This window comes from Thamnophis sirtalis, unplaced genomic scaffold (assembly GCF_051295495.1).
Source record: "Thamnophis sirtalis isolate CommonGarterSnake01/CBP01778 unplaced genomic scaffold, rThaSir2_p1.2 scaffold_9, whole genome shotgun sequence".
NCBI classification, from domain to species: Eukaryota; Metazoa; Chordata; class Lepidosauria; order Squamata; family Natricidae; genus Thamnophis; species Thamnophis sirtalis.
In genome coordinates this window covers 34,700,512-34,727,592 of record NW_028261389.1, presented here as the reverse complement: position 1 = coordinate 34,727,592, position 27,081 = coordinate 34,700,512, and the positions used below count along the sequence as shown (strand labels likewise).

General features: G+C 39.8%; 1 protein-coding gene across 1 annotated transcript in view; it reads left to right on the top strand.

The window, feature by feature from the left end:
* Positions 1-27,081, top strand: part of ANO4 (anoctamin 4) — a 95,331-nt gene that overhangs the window by 22,547 nt on the left and 45,703 nt on the right. Inside the window, exons 3-7 of the mRNA XM_087723303.1 lie at positions 9,884-9,994; positions 12,009-12,145; positions 13,539-13,697; positions 21,917-22,017; positions 25,958-26,002. Of these exons, the coding sequence (XP_087579429.1) occupies positions 9,884-9,994; positions 12,009-12,145; positions 13,539-13,697; positions 21,917-22,017; positions 25,958-26,002 (553 nt within the window). The remainder of the gene's footprint in view (positions 1-9,883; positions 9,995-12,008; positions 12,146-13,538; positions 13,698-21,916; positions 22,018-25,957; positions 26,003-27,081) is intronic.

Genomic DNA, 27,081 nt, shown 5'->3' with positions numbered 1-27,081 from the left:
AATTTTCTCCCTCTGTTTCCCTACCCTCCTTCTGTGCATCCGCCAGCCAAAACCTCCCGGAAGGCTTCTGCTGGTGGGCGAGCGGGGGGAGGCAGGCCAGGAGAGGGACTGTTCCGGTACCGGGCTCCTGGAAGCCCCAGTATGGGAAGGCACGCTAAATTCTTTCAACCAGTATGCGCATACTGGATAGGATAGGACCGGCCTTAAACCCACCTCTGATCTATATAGGTTCAAAAAAGTAAAGAACATTGCCTATCTTTGTTATATCACTTCACTTTGTGATTGTTGTCCAGTTGATTTGAGGACTACCAGGCATGCAGAGCCAATCAAAGATGTAGCCAAGAGGCATTAAAACATTAACAATATTTATAAGTTGCCATTTGGCCTAGAAAGGGCTCATAGTGTAATTCAGTTTCAAAATTATTAAAGACATTAAAGGACATGATTCCCCAACGGAGGGCAATGAATTAGAGCTACAAATAATACTAAGTTTTAAAAAAATTAACCATTAAAATCATAGTTCCAGTATTTATAAATGTCTAAATTTGTGAAGAGGACAGTGGTTCTACCTACCTTTACTTATGAAGCATGTGGTATTTTCTAGAAGTATGTTTTGTATTCATCCAACAAATTTCTGAATCAAAATGAGCCTTGTCCAAAATCAGTTAAATCTAAATCTGAAACAACCTGAAATCTCATAATCCTGTTTCCAATAACTGGTACATTTATTTCTAAACATGCTATTTATCACCAATACCAAACTGGGAAGAGGAGGCTAGACATAAGAAAGTTTTGAAATGTGTTCGAATATTAGTAGCTTGGGTTGGTTGTTGGTTTGAGCTCCGAGCTTGGCAATTTGGTTGCAGATGTTTCATCACCATTTGATTTGATTTCGGACTGTTTGATTGGATAGCTGTTGTTGCTGGGCTAAAGTACTGTCTGTGTGATGCAGATTAGGATTAGAGTTGTTTATCTGGATGCATCTGAGTCATGGTCTGGTTTCGACTTGTTTGATAAGTGGCTGGCTGTTACTGAGACATGGTCTGATTTCTTTTGAGACGATGGGTTATAATTTTGTTGCTATGTTAATGGGGTGCCTATTTGTTCGTTTTTTAAATGCTATCTTCGGCATCATGGTTGATGCAGTTCTTTCATTCTCAGCGATTGGTAGACTGAGTTGATATCAATGTGTCTGTTTATTGACTTATTGGTAGAAAACCAGGCTTCAAGGAATTCTCTCTCTGGTTGATTTTGCCTGGGTTAGAAATGTGGTCCCGATTAGATCAAATCTATGACCTTTTGAATCATCATGGGTTGACATGAGGGATAGTAGGGGATAGTAAGAAAGTTTTGTTTTGTAAATGGTAGTTTCTAGTCATAATCAGAAAGTTTTTTCTGATATTTGTATGGAAATGCTGAATGTTAAGTTCTTTTGCTACTATTTATTTCCTATACATTACCTACTTAATATTTATATTACATTTTCTGTGATTTTGGCTTCAGTAGAAGAAATTTGGTGACGTCATCGTGCTTAGAGTGGAGGAAAGGGAGCTCTCCTAACCTCTAACTCTAACTTCTTCGTTTGGGCTCATTTTTGAGCGCTGTTTATCCTGAAGGGGCCAGCAGATTAAGGGGAATACTCTGTAGACGCTGGGGTGATAAGGCAAATCCCCCAGCGGATAGGAGAAACCCTCTAAATGGATGAGGAAATATCCTGCCATTTGGTTAGGACCGGAGCGATGGCGACCGCATAAGAAGGAAGAGAGAGAGAAAGCAGTTGAAATTGGGATATTTGTTACTAATGCTGACAACCCAAAGAGGAGGACAACACGAAATTGGCAGAGAGGGTGAGCTGGAAAGAAGAAGGCACTGGGAAGGAGCCTGTTTTTGCAGTTCAATTTTGCCGAAAAGAAATGAAGCAGGAGACGCTGAGTTGGAAGGGACAGCCCGAATAAGTTGAAGGAATTGGCCACAGTGAGAACGAAAACCCAGCATGGACAACAGGAGTAGAAAATAATATCTGCTCAGATTGTTTAACAGTTGGGTTGGTAGTTGAGTTTTTTTTTTCTTCTCGCTCTTCCTTCTGCTGTTTTGTTTTTCCCAAAGAATAGTTGAACTTATAAGTACTGGATATTTATTTGCCTCGGAACTTGGAACACTGTCAGAAACAGTAGAAAGAGGACTGTTTTGGAAGGAGACCTTTTCTTCACTTTTTTGCTGGAATCATGGATATTAACAGTGACAGTGAAGAGAGGGTGACACCTAGTGGACTGTAAATTTGGACCGTGAAATCTGATGCAAGAAAACAACGGTGACATAAGCTGATACACACACATACACATACACATATACATATATACATATTAGATTTTTACAACCCCTGGTAAGCCCCAATTATGGGAGGAAGCTAACTGCTTCCATCATCTGTCAATCGGCTCGTCACAAGAGTCCATCACGACAGAAACCCAATATTTTTTTACTGTTGCCTTTGTTATATTTGTGTTTTTTTATTTGTGCTGATAAATAAATAAAGGGAGACTAGTATAGATCTATTTCAAGCTATTTAGCTCTCATCAGCTAGCCATATCCTTACTGGGATTTGAACCTGGGCTATATTACATACTAGGCAGACATCTTAGCCATTAGGCCACAGGCTCTTATCCGTTATCAGCGAAGCCAGGGTGAAAGGTATCTATTAAATTTTTACAACCCCTGGTAAGCCCCAATTATGGGAGGAAGCTAACTGCTTCCATCATCTGTCCATCGGCTCGTCACAAGAGTCCATCATGACCTGAAACCCAATATTTTTTTACTGTTGCCTTTGTTACATTTGTGTTGTATTTGTGCTGATAGTCTCCCTTTATTTATTTATCAGCACAAATACAACACACACACATACACACACACATATATATACACATACATACATACAGAGAGAGAGAGAGAGAGAGAAACTAATTATTAGAATTGAATACCTGTATAATTGATAAAATTGAGAGACATCTATTGGTATAAGATAATAGTGTGGTATATAAATCTATGATATATATTAATTAAGGACCAAAAATAGAACTGAATACCACATAGGAACGTTTAGGTATTGAAACGTAATATTAAGGAAGGTTAATTATTGTTAAATATTGAAATATACAATTACTTATATTATTGATATTATTGATAAAGTAGAAGTAAAGTAAAACTTATATGCAATTGTGGGCAAGGATAAATAGGGGGATAAAAATGGCAACTTCAGTAAAATTAGTGAAAAAAACTACACCGAATGTGATTTCAGCAACATCCCCCTCCTCAAATCAAAGATCAATTGAGAGTGTGTTGGGGTTGGAGAAAGGTGAAAAGATGGCAGGAACAATGGGGCCAACTCCAACGATGCAGAGTATGCAATTGATCCTCCAGATGATACAAGGGACATTGGCGAAAAGCCAAGAAGTGACAACTACTAATCATGAAGAGACAAGGAGGAATCATGAAGAAATGAAAAATGAAATCGGAGAATTGAAAGGAACTATCAAAAATGTAGATGACAAAATTGAAAGGATACAGAATGCCTTAGCAATCAATGAACAGAAAATCCAGTGTATAGAAGAAAAAATAGAACAAGCAGATCAGAAGATGGGAAAAATGGAATTGGAATATAAACAACTTAATAAAGAATTAGAAATATCAATAACCCGACTTGAAAATGAAAGAGCTGCACTCTACTTAAGATTCCAAAACATACCGGAAGAGAAGGAGGAAGACCTGAAAGGAAAAATGATTGAAATCTTCACTGAAATTCTCCAAAGAAAAGAACAAGAGTTGAGATGAGATGTCGATGAAGCTTACCGGGTGCATACTAATTATGCCAGAAGACATAGACTCCCGAGAGAAGTGCATGTAAGATTTGCAAAAAAAAAGAAACAACAAGAGATGAAGTGTACAAAAAAACCAGAGAATAGACTATTACATTACAGGGAAAAGAGTTGATCACGCTTAAACAGATTCCACGGAGAATTTGGGAACAACGTAGGCAGTACCAATTTTTAAGAAATCAGTTAAATAAAAACAGAATAATGTATAGATGGTTGGTATCAGAAGGGGTTCTGGTATCTTGGCAAGGAAAAAGACATAAGATAGAGAATATAGAAGAAGCACAGAAATTCTATGAAGAATACTGCAAAGGGAAAGAAGAACAAAGAAGTAAAGAGGACCTAGAAAGTAGGGGTCGAGAGGAAGAAACATTAGGAGACAAGGAAAGAAACAGGAGAGAAGAACAGAGGCAAGAAAGAGAGAGAGCAGAGAACGAAGGCGCGGGAGGAAAAAGTCGGATACAAACTAGAAGTAAAAAAAAAAAAACCCAGCTAAAGATGGATCAAGAAATAACAATTACCTTGATAAACTTGGACTGAATGCACCAAAAAAAGAGCCCAGATGTTTAATAAACTTAAGAAATTGAGAGTAGATATAGCTTGTATACAGGAAGTAAGAATCGATAGGGCTTGGATTTCATCTGGGCTATGTAATCAAGTAGACGAAATTGAAATAGAACCAAATGAGTGGGCAGATCAATTTAATAACTCAAAGGAATTAGCACAGAAAATTAAAATAGTCAGACAGAATTACTTTGAACAAGCCAACAAACCAGGACAATGGCTGGCATATAGACTGTAGAACGAAAGAGAAAAAAGGAAATGATACGAAACTATATCTGGGTTTGTGGAAATACCATCCCCAAGAAAACATAAACTGAGATTTGAAAGAGATACCTCTAACAACAGAAAAAGAAAGGGAGAGAGGAGGATGAGAGGAAGAGGAAGGAGGGAAGAAGGAAGGAGGGAGAGGAGGGTGGAAGGGAGAGGAAGAGGGTAGGAAGGGGAAGAGGAAGAGCAAGGAAGAGGTAAGGGAAGAAGGAAGGAGAAGAGGAAGGAAGTGGAGAAGGGAGGGAAGAAGGAAGGGAAAGGAGAGGAGGGTGAAAGGGAGAGAAAGAGAAGGAGAGATAATAGGAAGGGAAGAGGAAGAGTGGAAGAGAGGTAAGGGAAGAAGAAAGAGGTAAGGAGAGGAGGATGGAAGGGAGAGAAAGAGAAGGAGAGTGGGTAGGAAGGGGAAGAGAGAGAGCAGGAGTAGGGAAGAGGTAAGGGAAGAAGGAAGGAGAAGGAGAGGAGGAAGGAAGTAGAGAAGGAGGGAAGAAGGAAGGTAAAAGAGAGGAGGGTAGAAGGGAGAGAAAGAGAAGGAGAGATAGTAGGAGGGGAGGAGGAAGAGTGGAGGAGAGGAAAGGGAAGAAGAAAGGTAAGGAGAGGTGGGTGGAAGGGAGAGAAAGAGAAGGAGAGGAGGGTGGAAGGGAGAGAAAGAGAAGGAGAGAGGGCAGGAAGGGGAAGAGAGAGAGCAGGAGTAGGGAAGAGGTAAGGGAAGAAGGAAGGAGAAGGAGAGGAGGAAGGAAGTAGAGAAGGAGGGAAGAAGGAAGGGAAAAGAGGAGGGTGGAAGGGAGAGAAAGAGAAGGAGAGATAGTAGGAGGGGAGGAGGAAGAGTGGAGGAGAGGAAAGGGAAGAAGAAAGAGGTAAGGAGAGGTGGGTGGAAGGGAGAGAAAGAGAAGGAGAGAGGGCAGGAAGGGGAAGAGAGAGGGTAGGAGTAGGGGAGAGGTAAGGGAAGAAGGAAGGGGAAGGAGAGGAGGAAGGAAAGAAGTAGAGAAGGAAGGGAGGGAGAAAAGAAAGGGAAAATAAGGTGGTGTTACAACAGGTGCTAGGGATGGTAAACAAAGCAACCCAAACTGTATATTATAACCTTTTAAATGGAATAACAAAACTATAAGAATGGCAAAGAAAAAGAATAACTATGTGAATGTATACCTATAATTGTATGTAAGAGAATAAATGATAGTAAGAATATAAAGCATAATATAGGTAAACAATATTTTGTTATAAATAGCTGTATAAATAAATATAGAATAGTACATAAAAATGGATAACGAATAAGGGGACCATGAATGCAAGATAGAAATGTATAGAAGGGAAAACATTAACTGTAAAGAAACAGATATGGAACTGCTGTATGATATATGATGGAACTTCTTATTCCTATGTTGTTTTAGTCGTGTGTTTGTTTTTGTTAATGTGTTTATGTGTTTAAAATAAAAAAAAATTTAAAAAAGAAGAATTTTTTTTAAAAACCCTCATAAATGCCATTGCCCTTATCTTTCAGACATATTCTAAGTTGTCTGCCTAAATAACGGCCTATGATTTCACCTTTTTCATGCATGTAGTCTCACCCCATCCTAAAATGTGTAAGGGTTAGGGAAAAATACTTCCTTTATGCCAAATTTGAATTTCCCATAACCTTTTTATACAGATTCTTTTGCCATTTTAACCAATTATACATTTGCCATTGTTCAGCTGTTTCTGACTCATAATAACTTGATGGGCATCATTTCACAAGGATTGTCCGCCAGTAACTACTTCTTTGAGCTCTTATAAATTCATGCTTTTGTCATCATTGATAATATTCTATCAATCTCTTTTTCAACTGGCCTGGATTTTCCCAAGAATCTTCTCCAATGACTCTTACTTCCCTGCACATTAGGTTCCCTAAATGTATAATTAGTATTTTCATTGGTTGGTCTGATTTTACTTCATTTAATATTTAATTATTCACACTTTTTATCCAATATATTCTCTACTGTTTTCTACAGTACCATAGTCCAAAGGCATTTTTAAAAAAAATTCAGCCTTTGGATGGTCCGGCTTTCAGAGCTATATGTTACAACCAGAAATCCTTTATTTTCTATGACATTTTCATAATGGTGCCCATAACATAAGGGATAAGGAGAGGGGGGGGGGGAGCTCTCAAGCTCAATAGGTTTATTGAAAAGACCTTGAACGTACTTAAATCAAACCTGGAGGAAGGGTCAGCTGATTTCATCCAACGTTGACATATTCCATAATGCTATTATGATTGAGGAGTTTTTTGTGCTCTCTGTTTTCTTGCTGACACAAATTATTGCAGTGATGATATTACCTAGTTTGAATAATGAACCATCTACAAGAAAACAACCAAGCTTAGAGAGTATCAATAACTCCTCATTTCAATGCTGAGGTACAAATATTCTCCTCTATCATGATTTGAAACATTAAATGTGAAAGATTTTTAATTTAAGAATGTAGGCAGCATTCCCATTGCCCAAATTTTGCATAGAGGTAATGGAGGCTAAAGCCCTGGGGGAAATTCACCTCTTCAATTGCTAGGAGATATGCTGCTGGTATGAACTGTAAAGGAGAAAGAAAAAAGAAAGAAATCGAAATGTTGCCTTATTTAGCCCATTTGATAAAATGTGCATTTTCAGCTGTGTTGAAAGTTTGGCTGGGACTAAACACTGCTGTAAGAAAACTGGAAAGTCAAGTATGCAGTTATAAGGAAGCATATTTTAGTTGTGCGTCTAAATATGGAAAGTATGTTACTTTCAGTGTGGAATTTGGATTCAGCATTTGGATGGAATGCCTGTTTCAAATGTTGTTATAGTTTAACTCACTGAAAAAGTACATTTCTTTGTTTTTAGCAATTAATAATTTCTCATCCTATGTCCACATCATATGCAAAACAGTGATACCATATTGCAACACTTCTAAAAAGTAAAAATTATTAAAGGACAGCATGTTTTCAATACTCTCAACAAGTAGAACAACTGCTAATAACTAATAATAAAATACAAATGTGACTGAGTTACATAATTCTATAAGAGTCAGATCAAAAGTTCTTTATTTCTTTTTCATTTTTCAGTAGCTATTGAACTGTTATCATAAACTGTTTATAAATAATGAAGAGTATTTCTTGCAGTGGAAATTATACAAAAATAAATTATTAATTTTTCAATATAAATGAATAGAACATAAATCAATCTATTTGCATTACATTATCTATACAGTTTTCTTTTAGAACGCCCTAATGTCTTAGAAGATAAAAAGCACTGTAACAATGAAAGTGATAGCTCCCTCTCATCCTATGTATCTGCTTCAGAGGTGGTATTCAGCCAGTTCACACCAGTTCACCGGAATCAGTGGCGGAAATTTTGACTGTATTAGTTTGCCTTAATTTCTCAGTGTACTTGTACATTTTATACAAGTATTAGTACATTACTATAAATTGTATTTGTGATACAATTTATAAACCTAATTATACATAATTTTGCAATCACAAAATGAATTCTCATAATGCTTCATGGAACACAATCACTTAATATGGAGAATATAAAATGCCAATGCCAAAGCTTTATTATGATTTATGTTTAAATAAGAATTCTAAACTTCTGAAAAGCTTCTGTGACTCTGGAACCCTTAGACCTTCAGTTTCACTCCCCTAGCCTCATTCTAAAGGCAGAAAGGTCCAGAAGCCTTCAAGTTAATTCTTGACTCTTAAATGAGTGGCCTGTCAGAACGCGAAGAGTCTTACATCATAATTCTAAGCTCCTGCCCTCCTTCAATAAGAGAGAGAGCGGGGAACTGGAAAGGAGAGGAAGTTAGAGGGTTTTTTGACACCAGGAAATCTTGATTTAAAGTTCTCATAGAAACAAGGAGAACAAAATACAGATTTTGTCTGATTGATCCTAAAATTCAGGCTCTGTACCCAAAAAAATCAGAAAACTGGAATCAGATCAATAGTATTGGCAAAGAAATCGGAGAACAGTTATGCCAGCATAGTTTACTTATCTGCAGTGCTGCCTTTACAATTATGTGTCCCCATTCTTTATCCCTTTATTTTTGTTTGAACAAATAAGTGCCAGTTTTGTATGTGGATGTCAACCTCATGTAATATTGCAACTTACCTTTCTTTATTGTCTTTCTTCTTCTGCTTGCTATTATTTTAATGTTAAATTAGCGCTAGAGTTATACAACTTCTAGTAATGTCTGGAGATCCAGGGATAAATTTGACAACCTTGATAATATGGTGATGATCAAGACACCTCACTTCTTTGCCAGCAGTTTCCATAGAATTAAAGGGGCGAAATTATCAGACGCATATAATGTTATCATCACACAAATATCATTACGACATACTTGCAAAATATGCATAGCAGCATTTGTGGGATGACATCATTATGCTTGTGTCATCATATATTATACACACAGACACCTTGTTGTTGCTACCTCTTCTCTGCTACAAATATATACGTATTAGGAATATATCAGTCTTCAGTTTCCAGAGCTTTGACAGACAACATATTTATCACTAATTTAGATCCTGATTACATCTATTTGGTATTGCAGTATATGTGCAAAAATAACTCTTTTTAACATAAATTGTTAAAACCACACATGTGAAAAGATGATTTATCAATAATAAATTTTGGAAAATGGATAATTTAGCCTCTCTTATGTTTTGCAAAATTTTGTTAAGTAGTACAATTTTTACTGGTTCAAAATAATTTCTGTACTGTATATTGTAATGCTACATTTTGTATACTTTTGGCAAACAAAAGCTAAACAATATTCCCTGGCTAAAGGGATGTGCTTTGAAACCGCAATTTAATTTGCAAATGCAATTAGTCAAATATTTTGTCTTTTTCTAAGTAGCCGGTGAGAACCTCTATGGAGAGGTAAGAAGGGCAAATAATAACATGTATGTAATTACTTCAAAGAGATTCCAACAAAATATATTATGACACAAATTGATAATCATGATATTTGTGGCATGACATGTTGTTTTGATTCATGTATGCTGCTGGGAATAAGAAATACATTGTAATTTGATTGTTTGTTGGGCTGATATTTCCCTGCACTGTTATATACAGAAAAATAAATACACAATAGTAGTTGCTGCTATGGTATCTTTTCCATTCATTGCTGTTGCAGTCACTACTAAATTGTTGCAAACTCTACCCAATTCTCTTCAATTTCTTTAGATAGAACAGAGCAATATCATGGTTGTGATCTGGAAACACAAATACCAATAAGGCCTGATGTTCAGAAGACACATGTGGACTTTTCAGAGATTCTTAATGCAATACAAGACAGTAAGTTATTTTGTGAGTCTTAATTATATAATGTGTTTATATATGTAATTTGAAAAATGAGCTAGAGTGGTTATAATTATGAGAATTGAAGGTTGCTTCTTATATTTAATTTTGATGAAAAATGAATGTCTGGAAAAGACTTCTAGAGGTAAGACACTTGAAATGTCGATATAGGTGACAAACCTTCCACCTTATCTTCTAAGCATAAAGACATAAACCAAATTGGAAACAAATGTGTGATGTTTGAGGGGAGGAAATCCAATGAGTCAGACCTTTACCAGAACCAGTGCTTGAAAAAGTAATCAGAACTTCAATAGCTTCTGAAAGATAAGCAGGCAGTCTCAGAACCAGACAAATCTCAGGGGAATGTTGTTCCTAAAGCCACTAGGACAATGGAGAAGGCATATTTCCTGCTTCACAGGCATTGCCTAAGGAATGGAACATGCCAACCCTGTCCATTCTTATGCATCTGTGATGCACTGTGCTTGTGCACACTTTTACATCACATGTTTCACCCCAAATTCTTGTAAACTGAGGTGAAGTGAACTTCCTGTCAGCCATCGAAATGCATTGCAGAGCCCGATCTTGCCATTTTGTCAACTTTCTTGGTCTTCCGGAATGAAGCCTGTCATCCATTGAACCAGTTATTTGGTATTTTTCAACCACTCTCAACCAACCACTGTGGTGTCATGGCATTTCACTCTCTTGGCTATTTCTGTACAGGAGTAACCCTCTTTATGAAGCATAATGATACAATGCCGCTGCTCAGTACTGGTGAAAGCAAAGGCCTTCATCCTTGCCCGCAGCCAGAGCTAAATTAAATTTCTCTATGCTTTTCATGCTTATTTATAGTCAGAGAGTATGACAACATTGATTGGCTCATAGATATAGCCTCTGTGCATTTTGATTGGTCAGCCAAAGCTCGCTGCTGATTGCTTACTTTCGATCCTAACATTCTTGAAAATTCAAGTTGTATTTGTTTTAGCACATAAACTTACTCAAAACCTTAAAAAGATTTTGGTTATATTAATAAAAATTATGCATCTCAATCCGACTACAGAAATTTTCATCAAAGTACTAATTTTGCGTGGTTTCTATGAGTGAAAAGTTGATTAAACATGTAAATACAGCTTAAAACTGAAAGCATGCAGGACTTTTTCAAAAGGTGTATATATAGTGTGTACAGGTGTATATACCTGTATTATATGTGTGTGTGATATAAATGGTATATAGATATAGATATAGCAATAGCAATAGCAGTTAGACTTATATACCGCTTCATAGGGCTTTCAGCCCTCTCTAAGCGGTTTACAGAGTCAGCATATCACCCCCACAATCTGGGTCCTCATTTTACCCACCTCGGAAGGATGGAACGCTGAGTCAACCTTGAGCCGGTGAGATTTGAACCACCGAACTGCAGATAGCAGTCAGCTGAAGTGGCCTGCAGTACTGCACTCTACCCACTGCGCCACCTCGGCTCATTCATATCTAGATATATAGATATAGATTTGCTGATGCTTCATTTAAACTTATATCGCTATTTGTATATCAGTGATTGCATGACTTCTGTAGATACCATACGCTAAATAAATAAATTCTGTTATAATAGATACACATTACATACTTATGCCAAGGTGGCGCAGTGGTTGGGTGCAGCACTGCAGGCTACTGCTAGATCAGCAGGTCAGCGGTTCAAATCTCACTGGCTCAGGGTTGACTCAGCCTTCCATCCTTCCGAGGTGGGTAAAATGAGGACCCAGATTGTTGGGGGCAATATGCTGACTCTCTGTAAACCGCTTAGAGAGGCCTGAAAGGCCTATGAAGCGGTATATAAGTCTACTGCTATTGCTATTGCTATTATTTTACATTATATAATTATAGCAGAGGCCAGACTGATCTTGTTCCTACCAGATGTGCTGAGCTCATCCATGCCAGTTTTAAAAAGATTTCTAATATTTTTGACTTTTTATTATTTAAAGCACTAATGTTTTAATTCTTTGTCATTGCTTTTTAGTAGCCAAGGATGTCAATATTATCTTTGATGAATTAGAAGAAATAACAAACTCTTCCAAAGATGATGACTCTTTGCTTCACCATGGGAACCTGACTAGTACTTCAGATAATACTAGCAGATTGGAATCTATTGAAGAGGTAAGACATTTCATACAAATATTTTATTTATGGATTTCCTTTAGGTGGCTCTGAGCTACTTCTCAATTTACTTTCCAGATAGAGCTGTGTGTTCAATGTACTGTAAAATCACAGTGTTTTCATCATTCTTGTATTTTGAAGATTATTTTGAAGATTATTTTGCTAAATTACACCCCCGGATTCCCCTAACAGCATAGCTCATTCTTGTGTGGAAAATAAACATTGCTTTGTCATATGAGTGACAGAAAGTCAAACAAGCATATTAAAATAGTGCACTATTTTAATATGCTTGTTTGACTTTTTGTCACTCATATGACAAAGCAATGTTTATTTTCCACACAAGAATGAGCTATGCTGTTAGGGGAATCCGGGGGTATATTTACTTGTTTCTGAAACAAACATTGAGGGAGAAATTGTATCTTCATGGAAAAAGAATTCCAAAGGATTACAGAGGGACTTGCCTCTGTGTTAACCATCTCCTCATGTATCCATGCAGAAGGAACAATTACTGTGTTTCCCCGAAAATACGGCAGGGTCTTATTTTCTTTTTACCTACAAAATATTGCTTGGGCTTTATTATGGGGGGAGGGTTTATTGTTTTGGGGTTGCCGGGCAGCTGCTCTCTTGCGAGCGTGCTCCCAAAGAGCCAGGCACAGCCTCATGGGCGAATGGCTGTGTTGCGCTGTCGCAGCAGCGCAACACAACAGCCATGAAGCGACCTCGAGCGACAACGAGCAGCCACCTGGCAAACCCCCTTTGCAGCCAGGCTCAGCGCCACTCACTGACCTAGGGGTATCGCCAAGCCATGGGAGCACCTGTTCTCCGCCACCTGGCTCCCGCAGCTTGGTGCCTTCCAAATGCTGGTAAATGGCACTGTGCACGGCTGGAGTGGGGGGGGGGGTTTGCATGAGCGGCTGTTCCGTTCTCTCTCATCCGCCTCCCAGCCTCACAATGCATGGCCCAGCTCTCATTACGGAGCCAGGGCACCTCCGCCACCATCCCAGCCTGGCTTTTTCTGCGGCTTCCAACCCGTGTTTTGGCAGTGGTCACTCTGGGCGCAGGCTCTATGGTTGTGGGCCAGCTGCCTACAACCATAGAGCGTGCGCCCAGAGTGGCCACTACCGAAAGACTCAGGTTGGAAGCCGCAGAAAAAGCCAGGCTGGGATGGTGGCGGAGGTGCCCTGGCTCCGTAATGAGATAGAAAATTATTAATATGTCTTGTTTCAGTGTTATGTTGTTTTGTTATGCTATGCTATTATGCTATGTTATGAATATATGTTCTGTAGTAGTTTTCAGATATTTTGTTCTGAATCCTTTTCTTATCAAAACTGTTGAAGCCACTAGTGGTTTTGTTGGGGTTTTTATTTGACAACTATACTGACTGTCCTTACAGGATATTCCAGAAAAAAATAAATCCAGTGGACTATACTTCAGAGATGGAGAATGTCGCATTGACTATATCTTGGTGTACAGAAAATCTAACCTGCAAGCTGAGAAAAGAGAAGTATTTGAAAGAAATATTCGAGCGGAAGGACTTCAGATGGAGAAAGAGGTAGGGGATCTAGAAGCAAGAGTATTTCATTGCAATTTATAATTTACAGCTGATTTGAAGAGGGTTACTAAAATGTCCATTGACCTACATAATTGATTAAATACATTCTCCAAAGTTGGTGGAGACAGCGGTCATGCATGGGTTAACTCAGCCAGTAACCAATAGAACTGAGTCTACCAAACTGATGTCATCGCCTCTGAGGAGTGTCCTCCCACTTTTTTAGATGCAGTTCGATCGGAACTGGCTGTGCTAATTGCTCTCTCCTCAACTTTTCTATTTAAAATTGCTAATTGACTAACTTAATTGGATCTAATTGGATTTTCTTCTCAAAATTGACTTCTAATTTTTTGGTGGAGAACTAATTTGGCGTGGAGAGCTCCCCTCAGAGCCAAGGCTCTTTCTTAGCCCCAGAGCTCCTCATGAGGGTTTGCTAGGTCGTCTTCAAGGCTTCAGCCTCCTGACCTTACCAGTGGCTTGCAAAGACATCCTGGACTGAAGCACTGCCCAGCACTGGCCGTTGGAGACTCCACTCAGCGCTGCCACCTCTGCTGGCTCTCCCTCTCCACCAAATACCACCAAACGCCGCCGCCGTCTCTGGGACAGCACCACTGCTGCACGCCTCTGCCGCTATTTAGCGCTCCTTCCACCACCGGATCGCCACAACTGCCCCTCTCTCTGCAGTTGCTCTGCAGGGCCACCAACGTCCTTGCTTCTCCTGCGGCCTTGGCTACCTCGTGGTGCCCGGCCGATAGGCTCTGTAGCCTCAGTGGCCATTTTGTTTTGGCACGAAGAAGCTCTGGTGGCCATTTTGAATACCTTCACCAAGTCGTGAGTACAGAGCCATGGCTTCCTCTCCTGACCATGAGCCACAAGTGCTTCCAACTGCCAGGGCCCCTGCTCCCACCACTGAGCCCCCTTCCTCCAGGACCCATAAGCGCAGGCCTGCCCCAGAGGCTCCCATCTCTGAGCCCCCATCCAAGACTCCCAGGTCTAGTCACAGGAATTCAGCCAATCTACCTTCTCAGGAAGATGGCAATGCCACTCAGGTTCCTCTCAGAAAGGCCAGAAGTAAAACCAAGTGCACAGAATCCCATCTGTTTCAGCCCCAGAGGCCTGTTCCTCCTAGTCCTCCTGACCTGTCTTCTGATTCGGAGGATGATCTCTCCCCTGCTGCTTCCATTATCCAATCTGAAGAAGCCAGGGGCACAGGCAATCTGGCTTGCAGTGGGGATGAATCTGAGAGTGGCAGGAGCATCACGCCTGATGAGGAGTCCCTCTACCAGGAGGTCATCTCTCCTCCTTCCCGTTGCCGTTCGTACTCACTTGGCATAGCGAATATGATATCTGAGGCCATCAAATGAGGCATAGCAACAGGACTTAAACACAGGTCTTCTAACCATTCTACTCCTCGCAGGTCTGCTTCTTCTTCTGGTTCCAGACACAGGGATGGCGAGCTTTCGGCCTCTTCATCGCATGAACTTCTTGGCACATCCAGTCAACTGTCGGTTTTCGGAGAGGAGGAACGCCCTGCAAGAGATTCAGATCTCTCAGAAGACGAAGGCCTTCCCCCCCACCCACCTACATTTGTCGGTCTCTTTAAACATGTCTTTCGATCTCTTCTCTTTAAAGCCAAGAAGATCACGGGCATCCCTTCACCCAAGACACCTCAGGGAACGGAAGCAGATAAGATTGACACCACTGACCCCCTCTTCATCCAACTTAAGGTGGAAAAAGAGGTGATTCCATCACCCAGACTCTTCATTGATGTGGTCCACAACCAGTGGGCATCACCAGGTACAGGACCCCTCCCCAATACCTTGGTCAAGCGGCTGTATAATGTGGGACCAGACCTCACCAAAGTTTTAGAGGTACCTTCTATTAACTTACCTATTGTTAGCCTCTCTTCTCCTAACGCAGCCTCGGCTGCTCCTGAGGAAGCTCTTCGCCCTGAAGACAAGAAAATGGAACAAACTCTAGTCAAGGGGCACCAGGCCTCGGCCTGGGCCGTCAGGGCAACTACCTCTGCTTCCTTCTTTAGTTTCTCAGCTCTCCTATGATTAAGGCAACTCCAGGCGAGGCTTCTGGCCCAGGATTCTAGGGCTTGCAGGGCTATTAACAAATTGAAGGTGGCCCTGGAATACACCGCAAATGCGTCCTTGGACACGGCCCATTTCACGTCCAAGGCCATAGCATCCTCTATCACCACCCGTCGGTTCCTTTGGCTAAAGCAGTGGCAGGCGGAGGCCCGAGCCAAGTGGAGGCTTGCCTCCTCTCCCTATTCTTCCTCCTTCTCTTTGGTCCTCCCTTGGAGCCTCCACTAATAGAGTCCAAGGATAAGCAGAAGGTCCTACAACCGGCCACCAAGAAACAGGAGGGTCGGAGTCAGCCTTTTTACCGTAGACAGCCTTTCGTGGTCAGGACGGGGGTTCCTCCAACTCCTGTCCGCAATGCCAGGCTCCTCCCAGACAGGGCCCCTCCTTCTCCAACAGATCAGGCAGGAACAATCAGAGATTCCAGTCCAGAAAGTCATTCAGGGACAACAATAACCGCTCCTATAAGAGGCAGAAGTGACTGCCTGGAGGATCTCCCAATCGGGGGACATCTGGTGTCCTTCGCGGATCGTTGGGACGACATCACCAACGACACATCCACCATCAGATTCGGCCTTCTCTTGGACTTGCGCTCCTGCCCTCCAAACCACTTTGTCATGTGCCCAATCTCCGTGGATCTTCACAAGAGGCTCCTCGTAGAGCAGGCCATCCATCATCTGCTCCACATATGGGCCATTCAACCTGTGCCTCAGGGCCAGGTGGGACGGGTTTTTACTCTCATCTCTTTATCGTGCCAAAGTCTTCAGGGGGCTGGAGAGCAATCCTCGGTCTCAAATTTCTCAATCTGTTCATCAGGTACAAGAGATTCAAAATGCACTCTCTCCTATCAATCCTACAGAGTGTATGCAAACACAAGGCTTACCTCCACATGCCTATTCACAGTCAACACAGATGGTTCCTACGCTTTGACTATGTGGGCTGTCACTTTCAATATTGGGCCCTCCCCTTCGGGCTGTCATCAGCCCCGAGGGTTTTCACCAAACTCCTGGCAGTCGTAACAACCCACTTGCGAGCCGGACCCATTTGGATCATGTGCTACCTGGATGATATCCTCTTATTGTCCAGGTCACACAACCAGGCTCTTTGGGATCTCCAGGACACCTTACAGGTGCTTCAGGGGGTGAGATTCTCCATCAATCAGGAGAAGAGTCATCTGGTTCCCACCTCACATCTAGTGCACTTAGGAGCCCGAATCGACTCTTCACAGAGAACAGTCTTCCTGTCTCGGGAACGCCAGGTCAGCCTCAGGGACTTGGCCAAAGAGGTGTGGAGGAGACAGCTGGTCCCTCTTCTCCAGCTGTCTCAACTGCTGGCGAAGATGGTCTCATGCTTCTCCATCGTTCCTCAGGCATAGATTCACAGCCGCGGCTGGTTTCTTCTGCCATTTCAGAAAACCAACAGCAGCTGTTCCCTAGTGAAAGTCAGGTTGACTCCAAAGGTACTTCAATCTCTAGACTGGTGGATATCCCCGGCCATATCTCGGAGATCCCTCTTCAGAGAACCTCCTTGTCTTGTAATCACGACGGAAGCAAGCTTAACGGGATGTGGCACCCACCTGGAGAATCAAGTAGCTCAGGATCTCTGGTCCGATTCTGACCTCTCCCACAGTATGAATTGGCTAGAGTTGAGGGCCATTCATCTGCACTTCCAATCCTTGCTCTGCAATACACGTATGCTGATTCTGACAGACAATACAACAGCCAAGGCACACGTCAATCGCCAAGGGGGGGGACGAGGGCAGTATCTCTCATGGAGTCTGCCTTTCACCTAGGGATCTGGCAGAAGCCAACCTTCTCTCTCCATGCCGAACACATCTCAGGCACCGATAACACCAGGGCAGACTGGCTGAGCCGCACAACAATCGATCCTGCGGAATGGAGTCTGAACCATTGCATCTTCAAACAGCTGTTGTCCAGGTTCGGGACTCCAGTTCTAGATCTCTTCGCAAAAGCGTCCAACAAGCAGCTGCCCAGGTACATGTCTCGTTACCCGACACCAGGCGCGGAAGGGACAGATGCCTTAAGGTGCAGGTGGCCTCACGGTCTCCTGTTTGCCTTTCCTCCCTTCCCCCTAATACAGAGGGTGATTCGGAAAATGATAGAGGAAGAGACCGAGGTCATCCTAATCGCCCATCATTGGCCGCCCACCCTGGTATGCGGACCTGGTCAGTCTCTTAGTAGGCCCAGAGTGGCATCTTCCAATGATAACATCCCTTCTTCATCAGGGATTCATCCACCATCCCGACCTGCCCTGGCTCCGCCTAATCATATGGAGGATGAGTGGGCGGTGTTGAGGGTGGCTAACCTTTCTGAGACTGTAATTCAAACTATTCAGGCTTCCCGACACCCAGCCACTAACAGAATCTACGAATCTACGTGGCAGACTTTCATCACTTGGTGCCTTTCTCGAGATGTTACTCCCTTGGAGGCCTCAGTTCCCCAAGTGTTGGAGTTCTTGCAGCAGGCGCTTGATAGAGGGCTCTTGCCTAACACACTTCGGTGGCAGGTGTTGGCCCTCTCTTCGGTTCTCTCTCTTCACCGGGATGAACCTCTCTCCTTGCACCCTCCGGTCTGCCATTTCCTTAAGGGCGTGTCTAATCACTGCCCTCCTGTTATGCACCGTTCCCCTCGTGGGATCTCGCCAAAGTACTTGGCTTTCTCACTCAACCGCCTTCTGAGCCTCTCAGGTCAGCCTCATTGCATCACCTTACTCTGAAGACAGCCTTTCTGGTGGCAATCACGTCGGCATGACAGGTCCTGGAATTGGTGGCCCTTTCCATCAGATCTGATCTGTGTGTATTTCACCTGGACAGTGTTGTCCTTTGCCTTGATTCCACTTTTGTTTCAAAGATAAAGTCGACGTTTCATCGATCTCTAGACCTCACTCTTCCAAATTTGTCCTAATCCTTCTCACAGACTTGAGCACAAGTGGCACAGATTAGACGTGCGGCATGCTCTTAAGATCTATATTGCTACAATGGCCACCTCCAGGCGCACCAAAGCTCTCTTCGTGTCTTTCCATCCCACAAATAAAGGACTAAAGGCTTCTCCATCAATGGTCGGACACTAGATCCACTCTGCTATTTCAAGGGCCTACCTGGCACATCACCTTACTCCTCCATCCAACATCACGGCACATTCCACGCGCAATGCGGCTACATCAGCGGCGTGGACTCGGCAGGCCTCGGTGGAGGAGATCTGCAAGGTGGTTACCTGGACTACTCCTGCCCCTTTATCCGCCATTATAAAGTGGATAGATACGCATCGGTGGATGTGGCATTCGGGCGTCAGGTCCCCCAAGGGGTTCTTCCTTCTTCCAGCTCCTAGGCCAGCCTTTTCCCACCCGGGGTCCGGCCTAGCTTTGATACATTCCATGTATGACCGCTGTCTCCACCAGCTTTGGAGAATGGGGTGTTGGTTCTTACCTGATACGCCCCTTCTCTGGGCAGGTGGAGACACCGGTCATCCCCATCCTTTCTGGTCCTGGCCTAGTTTGCAGGGGGGGTTCTGGGAGAAATATTGAATCACTGTGGGATTGAGAGCAATCGAATAGCGCACAGCAGTCTACTTATCTCCATCAAGAAAAGCGGGAGGACACTCCTCAGAGGCGATGACATCACTTTGGTAGACTTAGTTCTATTGGTTACTGGCTGAGTTAACCCATGCATGACCACTATCTCCACCTGCCCAGAGAAGGGGCGTATCAGGTAAGAACCAACGCCCCAATCTAGTGATTTAGGCAATGACCTGATTAATCTCAGTCTAATTCAGTGGCTTCCGGATTTGACTTAAAACTTGATCCAAAATGAGGTTTGAAAAGCCACATCTTTGAAACTGAATATAATAACATGACATAAAATCTGATATGCAACAGAAACAAATCAAAAGAATTTTATATTGCATATCAGCCTTTGTAAATTTTCTCAAGTCATACTTTAAGTTTTAAGACGAAAGCTGTTATGAGCTTGGACTAGAGGACTTCTGAGGTCCTTTCTAGGCCTATGATTCTACATTTGTACCACATATTTTTCTACATCACTTTTATAATCCAGGTTTTTGAAAGCAGTCTCAATTTCTGTTTATCCAATAAAATATGTTGTTCTTCTATATTCCCTGCTATAATATTAAACAATCTTGAAAGTAACTTGAGTGCATTGTTACCAAACAGCCTTAATTTTTTTTTAAATAATCTAATAGTGTTGGTTCATTGTAATAAAGGACCTGTCCTCCTTCAAGAGTAATCCTTTGCTCTTTTGGTTCTCTATAAACAGTCTTCCATTCTCTTCTTATCATCTTGTTTATTTTCCGGTCAACAAATTTTTTTCATAGAAGGGTTTCTTACAACTGATTTCAAAGACTTCATGTATTGTTTTATATATTTTTAAGCACCCATAGGAAATATTCTTTCAAGTCCATCTAGCCAAAATAATATGTTAGTCCCCCTTTGGCTGTTTTCCAGATATTAAAGCTTGTCATTTTTCAAAAATCAGAGTCTTTCTTTAAAGATTGCTTTGAAACTGCAATTTGCTGTACACAGCAACCTGGCTTAGATTGTTCCCTTCTTGGAAAGGGTCTAATTCCCCATCTGTATTCCATTAAAGGCTCTAAAATATGCTGACCACACTTGTCTAATTGTGGTCTTCATAAATAGAGTATGAATTAAAATACATTAGAAAGAAGTGTAGTTAGTGCTTGATTCTCTTCCTGACTAGAGCTTGTATGAATTTAATGTACAGTACTATAAAAAGCACACGAACACAAAACCAATACCTTTGTTGTTCATGTAGGTAATATGCACTTTAAACTGAATCAATGAACACCAACTTTATGGTTTTGTGTTTTGCTTTATAAATAATTTCTGTAAGACTTATGGCTGTGCACTTAACAAACTTGAATATTTCTATAACCACAGATAACTAGATAATTCAACAGTAAATCTCATCAGTTGAAAAGCAATTAAACTTTCAATCAGTTTTTCTTGTTCCATTTAGGAGACTTGAAGCAAATGCAAAGGAAGCCAGTATGCCTAAGAGTTAGTGGACTCGATGTTTTATGAAGCACCTTTGAAAGATGTTTCATACAAACTTCCAACACAGGCATATTGAATATGTAATAATTTCAATAGTGTTCTGCGATCAAGTTATGAAAGAATTGTGAATTCACAAGTTGGAAAGCATAAAAATAGTTTTACTATGCTAAAACTGATTTACAAGCATCATCACAAACTCTTCTGTATTCTACAACTTGCATCTCTAACCTTACAGAAAGGCAGTTCTGAATGGGATTTTCATACATTTCATTAATGTGTCTGTGAATGAAACACTTGAAGTAGATTCGTCTTGGGTCTTAAATGATAATTCATATTTTGTGGCCTTCTACACTCTTAATTACTTAACCATTTATATTAAGAAAATATTAGAGTAATTTTTCAAATATTCTGTGATTTTTAAACAATATATTAATTTTTTCATTTAGTTTATTTTGATGGATACTTTCAAAATATCCTGTTTAATTTTTCCAGAGTCATCATATTCCTACTTTATAAATGGTTTCTGCACTAAAACAGACTCTTTCCCTGTTCAGACTGTTACATATGTAAATAGAGAGTGAAGCCTTTGGACAGAGGCTTCACTCAGGTCCATCTAGTAAATAGGAATTACTATACTCAAAGATCATTTATCCATTTGAACGGCAGGAAAATAGAGCGATCTCAGTGGCTGGGTTGCCTTGACAGGTCTCTTTAAAAGAAATATCAATAACAGAAAGCTGTAAAAGTGTAATTGTGATTTTAATGTTTGGAAAATGTCAAATATTTTTTTTTTTAAAAAAAATAAAATAAAAGAGAGAGCTGTCAGAGAGCCACTTCACTTTGGTATACCTACTCAATAAAGAGCTGAAAATGCTAGCCCTGCCTCTTCATTCAACCCCAATTTAACACAACCTTTTCCTTGTGCTTCGGAATAATTTATCCTATTAGTAATAGCTAAAATGGTATTACCCACGAAATAAAAAGCATCAGAAGAAATTCCCAAGGTTTGCAGAGGTTTTAAAATAAAATTTACATTTTTTACACGTAGGAATTTAACTTGTTATCTTTTATCTGTTGCAGTTATCTTTATCAAACAGTGATATCATCTTTGTGAAGTTGCATGCCCCTTGGGAAGTCTTGGGAAAATTTGCAGAACTTATGAATGTAAGAATGCCTTTCAGGTAGGTTTAATTACAATCGTGGAGAATGTAACATGACATGGTGTTGCAATTTTGATTCAGTTTTGACTTTGACTTAATATGATATATTCTGCAGTGCTGCTAGTTTCACGGGGCATTCTATCCTTTAGCCCCTTCATTACTAGAGGCCAAATCATGCCCTGCTGTTTTTTAAAGGGGCTTTTTTGCAGTCAATGAAAGCAAACAAACTTCCAAGTGCCAGTCTGTCAGAAGAACCATGTGGCATATTTAGCGGCTGAGTTCAGCTATGATGTAACTTGCAATATTAGAAACAAAGTTCACCTAAACATTCAAGAATGCACATGGGAGAAATTAAATATTTATTGTTTTATTGAAGAAGAATTGTTAAAAGGTGATGTGATAATAATCCACAATTAACAATGTATCATTATAATTTTGATATATTTAACTATTTTTTCTAAAATTAAATATATTACAAGAATTGTAATTGACTAAAATTGATTCCTATATCATATTGTTAGAAATTTGAAGATACATTAGGCATATGTTACATTAGCATAAAGTGGTTAATAGTAACATAACATAGTTCATCTGTCACCTCTATAGACGCGTCCTAAAAGACATTTGATTAATCTAAATTTTACAAAGGATATTCTACATAAATGAAAACTAAATTCTTACTATGTTTTATTTGCAAAGACATGATTTTTAAAATGTTAATTCCCTTCTGTAAACATACGATGTTGGAATTAAAACTAATGATTTCAGCATTGACTGAATTTTCATTGTAAGTGTAAACTTAATTCTAAAAAAGTTTAGGTAATAAAAGTATATACGTCTATAAATTTAATGCTGACCAAAATACTTTTATGGCTAGCATTCTGTTACCAACATTCTTTAACAAAAAGGGAAATGATCTGAAATCAGCAGAATATGCTTTGGAAACTTTATGAAAATGATATAAAAGTGGTCAATTTTCTACAGCTTTTTCTCTTGGTAATTTAGTTGCTGAATGATGGTGCATATATTCATGAATACAGGCATATATAGTCCCTATGGGACACTAAGTTAGTTCTTAGTTCTACCAACTTCCCCAAATGATAAGATCTTTATGATACAACACTAGATTAGGAAAGCCAAGTAATGTGTTGAAATTGAACAGGCCAAACAAATATGAGACCTCTCTGCTCAATCTTGTCCTCCAGTTGGTTTTGTTCTGCAAATTATTCTCCTGCATAGGACCTACTGAGGTAGGGTTCCACCACAAAACCGCGCTTGACTAAACCGCGCTCGACGAAACCGCGTAGGGTTTCGGATGTCATCAACAGGGCGACAACAGCGTGGAGACAGAAGCACGCTGTAAATGCTAAACCTAAAATTAACCCCTAAACCTAAACCTAACCCCCCTAAACCTAACCCTAAACCTAACCCTTAACCTAACCCTAAACCTAACCCTAAACTTAACCCTTAACCTAACCCTAAACCTAATTCTAACCCTTAACCTAACCCTAACCCTAAACCTAAACCTAACCCTAAACCTAACCCTAAACCTAACCCTTACCTTAAGTTGAATCGGCTTGCTTTCAAAGCGCTATTTAAAGCACCCTTCTTTCTCCACGCTGGCTGTTGTCGCCCTGTTGATGACATCAGTGACGCGGTTTAATCGAGCGCGGCTTAGTCGAGCGCGGTTTTGACGGGTCATGCTGAAGTAGCTATCATCTCATATTATTGGAGTGAATTTCATAAATGAATTATGCAGCTTTTCCTTTCCATTGGCAATTCTGACATCCAAAAGGAAAAGACATTTCTACTTCTAATAATCAAATTCTTAGCTAAGTTAAGCATGTAATAATTCTTAAACCCTATGAAAAAATTCATTTCAATTTTCTTAATAATACTTCCCTTAAAGCAGTGAGGTAATTTTTTTTAAGATTAAGCCCTATTGTTAATATAGTAGGACCATTTTCAATTTTATAATTCTGTTTTTATTTTAAATTAAATCTTAATTGAGCAGGATTCCATGTCACCTCTGCAACAGGAACAGAGAAGTTCTTTCACTGTGTTCCTAAAGCAACTTTCTTCAGTCTAGCTATACAACCTAAATGTGTTGGACTATAGCTGCCAATAAACTTACAGTATAAGAAGATGATAACTTTAATCCCAATACAGTAAAGAAAGAATTTGTAATGCCAGTTGTTTGGGGGCATATGCATACTGTTTCTAGCCTGTTCATCTTTACTCTAGATCAGCTTATGAATATTCTGGCGAACTGACATCCTTTGACATGCCAGTTTATCTTGATTGCAGACTGCCATTGGACAATTGTTATGCTGCTGAGCTCTCCTAACTGTACCAGAAAAGCAATTGCCAATCATTTTCCATGCATAGAATACTAAACTGAAAGTATATAACTCCAGTTCTTGTTTAGTGACCGCATTTTATTCCAATGACCATGTCCTTAATTAAATTGGTTGCTAAGTGAACATGTGACAGAGAGGGGGAGAGAGACTCCAGCATGTATTGTTGTCAGATACACACATTTTAGTTGTAAATGCACACATTGTTGAAAAATGAATTTTGTTATACCATTTATTACAATCATATTTGTGATCACAGTCACATGAGTAAGATGGTTGTTTAATGAGGACTGGCTGTGTATATACATGCACATGCATACACATACACACACACATATGTACAGATACAATAATCAACACTGAAATAAAAAACTATATTGCCACAATGTAGATTTCTAACTCCAGTAGTTTCAGAACTATTACTAGTAATAATGCAAAAAACACAACTTGGATGAGATATAGATGGTTGCTGGTTCATAACAGAAATGTTTTTTAAATGACTTTTTTCCCTGAGTGATTTTTCCACTGGACTTTATTTTTTGTTTTTAATAAATGTCTAAATGTACCAGTGCACTTTTTCATCATCTTTCTGCTATAGCTCCAAAATGCATCCAAGGCAATAAACATTTACCCACTTGATAGGATGATCCTGTCACTGCAAGGCAGTTAATCAAAATTAAACATTGGTCTAGAATAAATTAAAGCACAATGAGCAAACTAGACAGCAATGTTTGAGTTGAAAGAAGCAGGCAACAAGGAGCAAGAAGGGAAAAGAGCAAGAAGACACGCCCAGAGATTGCATTGCGAAGTGATGGGGAAGAGGGGTAGGGAGAGTACAAAGCAATGTCCTTTATTTGTGCCCTCAGTATGGTTACGGGCCATATGGTCACTGGGCAAGATGGCAGTGTGAATAAGCCCCTACTATGCTGCTTTTTGCTCTTGATTGAGTTAAACCCATAACATCAATTGTGTTACTTTCTCTTCAGAACAAAAAAAAAATACACCTAATGTTAATTTGAATAAGTAGCATTGTCCCATGAATCTTTTACATCACATTCCTAATGGAGAATGCAAAAGCCATTCTAAATTATATAATCTCATATTTGTATCACAGATATAGGAAATATAAAAAATGGTAGAGAAAACACATACTAAATGCTTCAGTATCATACTATTGTGCATGAATATAATCTTTTCAAAACTGCATCACTAGCACCAACATCACCTGATCATGTATTGCATGTATAACTATAACAATTTTCTTTTATAAAGTCATATTTAAAGCATTTTATTATCAGTATAAAAGCTTAGCATTTTATTTCATTTCAGGTTCATGATTCATTAAACAAAATTTTTTTCCTAGCGCATGACTTAATTGGAAAAAAGAAAGTAATGAACATACATGCATGTATACACACATACAGAGAAAGTGAAAGGGAGAAGTTAAGGATGTTTTTGATGGTTCTAATTGTTAATCTCTTTTTAGTTTCTTCTTCACCTCTTACAGGATTCTATCTTCAATCTCCTTTCCTTCCTTGCTAGTTCATACTGTAACTGACGATGGGTTTTCTTCTCGACTGGCTTCATTTTTGCTGTTCTTCCAGGAGAAAAATCTATTACCTGCATCGACGATACAAGATCCTGAACAGGTTAGTGGGTTTTGTTTTATTTTTTTGGAAATTCAGTTTAATCAAAAAGTTAAATCACCAGAAAAAAATCCTAAACTGTTGATGTTTCCATAAAAGCAGTAATTACAAAAATAATTTTTAATTGAGCTCTTCCAGGCATTATCACTTATTTCACAAATATGGTGATAATATTTATATAACATTTCATTAACTTAACATAACAAGGCTATGAAGGCTTCCCAGTGCTATAAAATCCCAGTTAAGGGATGGATTCTTGATGAAGTGGGCAAGAAGGGGCTATGTTCATGCTCTTGCATGCATTGAAGTAGTTTTTTGTTGTCAAATCCAAAGTAACTGCACCAATCAAATGGAAATTCCTCTGGGTGCATTCCTTTGAAGAGAAATAGTATATGATACCATTCATGAAATTAACATTTAAATTATTTTTTTAGAGTAAACAGGGTCTCTAATAGAAATTAAAGCCTGGAAGAGTAAGGTGTTAATTGCTTGATGATTTGTTGATTGATTGATTATATGCCACAAGTCAGTGTTAACTCTTAGTTAACTTTTCTCCATGAAGAACTGCCCCCAATATGGTCTTTCATATCTTCTAATTGTGCACTCAATACTACTGTAACTGGGTCTATCCATATTACAACTGGTTAGTCTCTTCTTCTCTTTACTTCCTCCTCTTTCAAGATCCTTAGAACCTTCTCCAGGGAACTAGACTTCAGCATAATGTATTCAAAATAGGATAATTTGATCTTGGTCATTTCTGCCTAAAATGAGAACTATGGATTGATCTGTTTCATAATTCGTTTTCTTGGCTATGCATGGTATTCTCAAGTCTTCTCCAATACTAATGTTCAAAAGAGTCAACAAAGGAATTTCTTGACTCACAACCACAACTGGGACAGGAATTTCCATCACTAAGTGATGTGGTCTTTAAATGAATCATCATATGACTGGACCCTATTTTATGACTTTTTGTCATGGACATTAAGCAAACACATGGTTGTTCAGCAATCATGTGGTTGTTATGCAAATGTATCTTCCCTCATTAATTTTGCTTGTTGGAACCCAGTTGGAAAAATCACAAA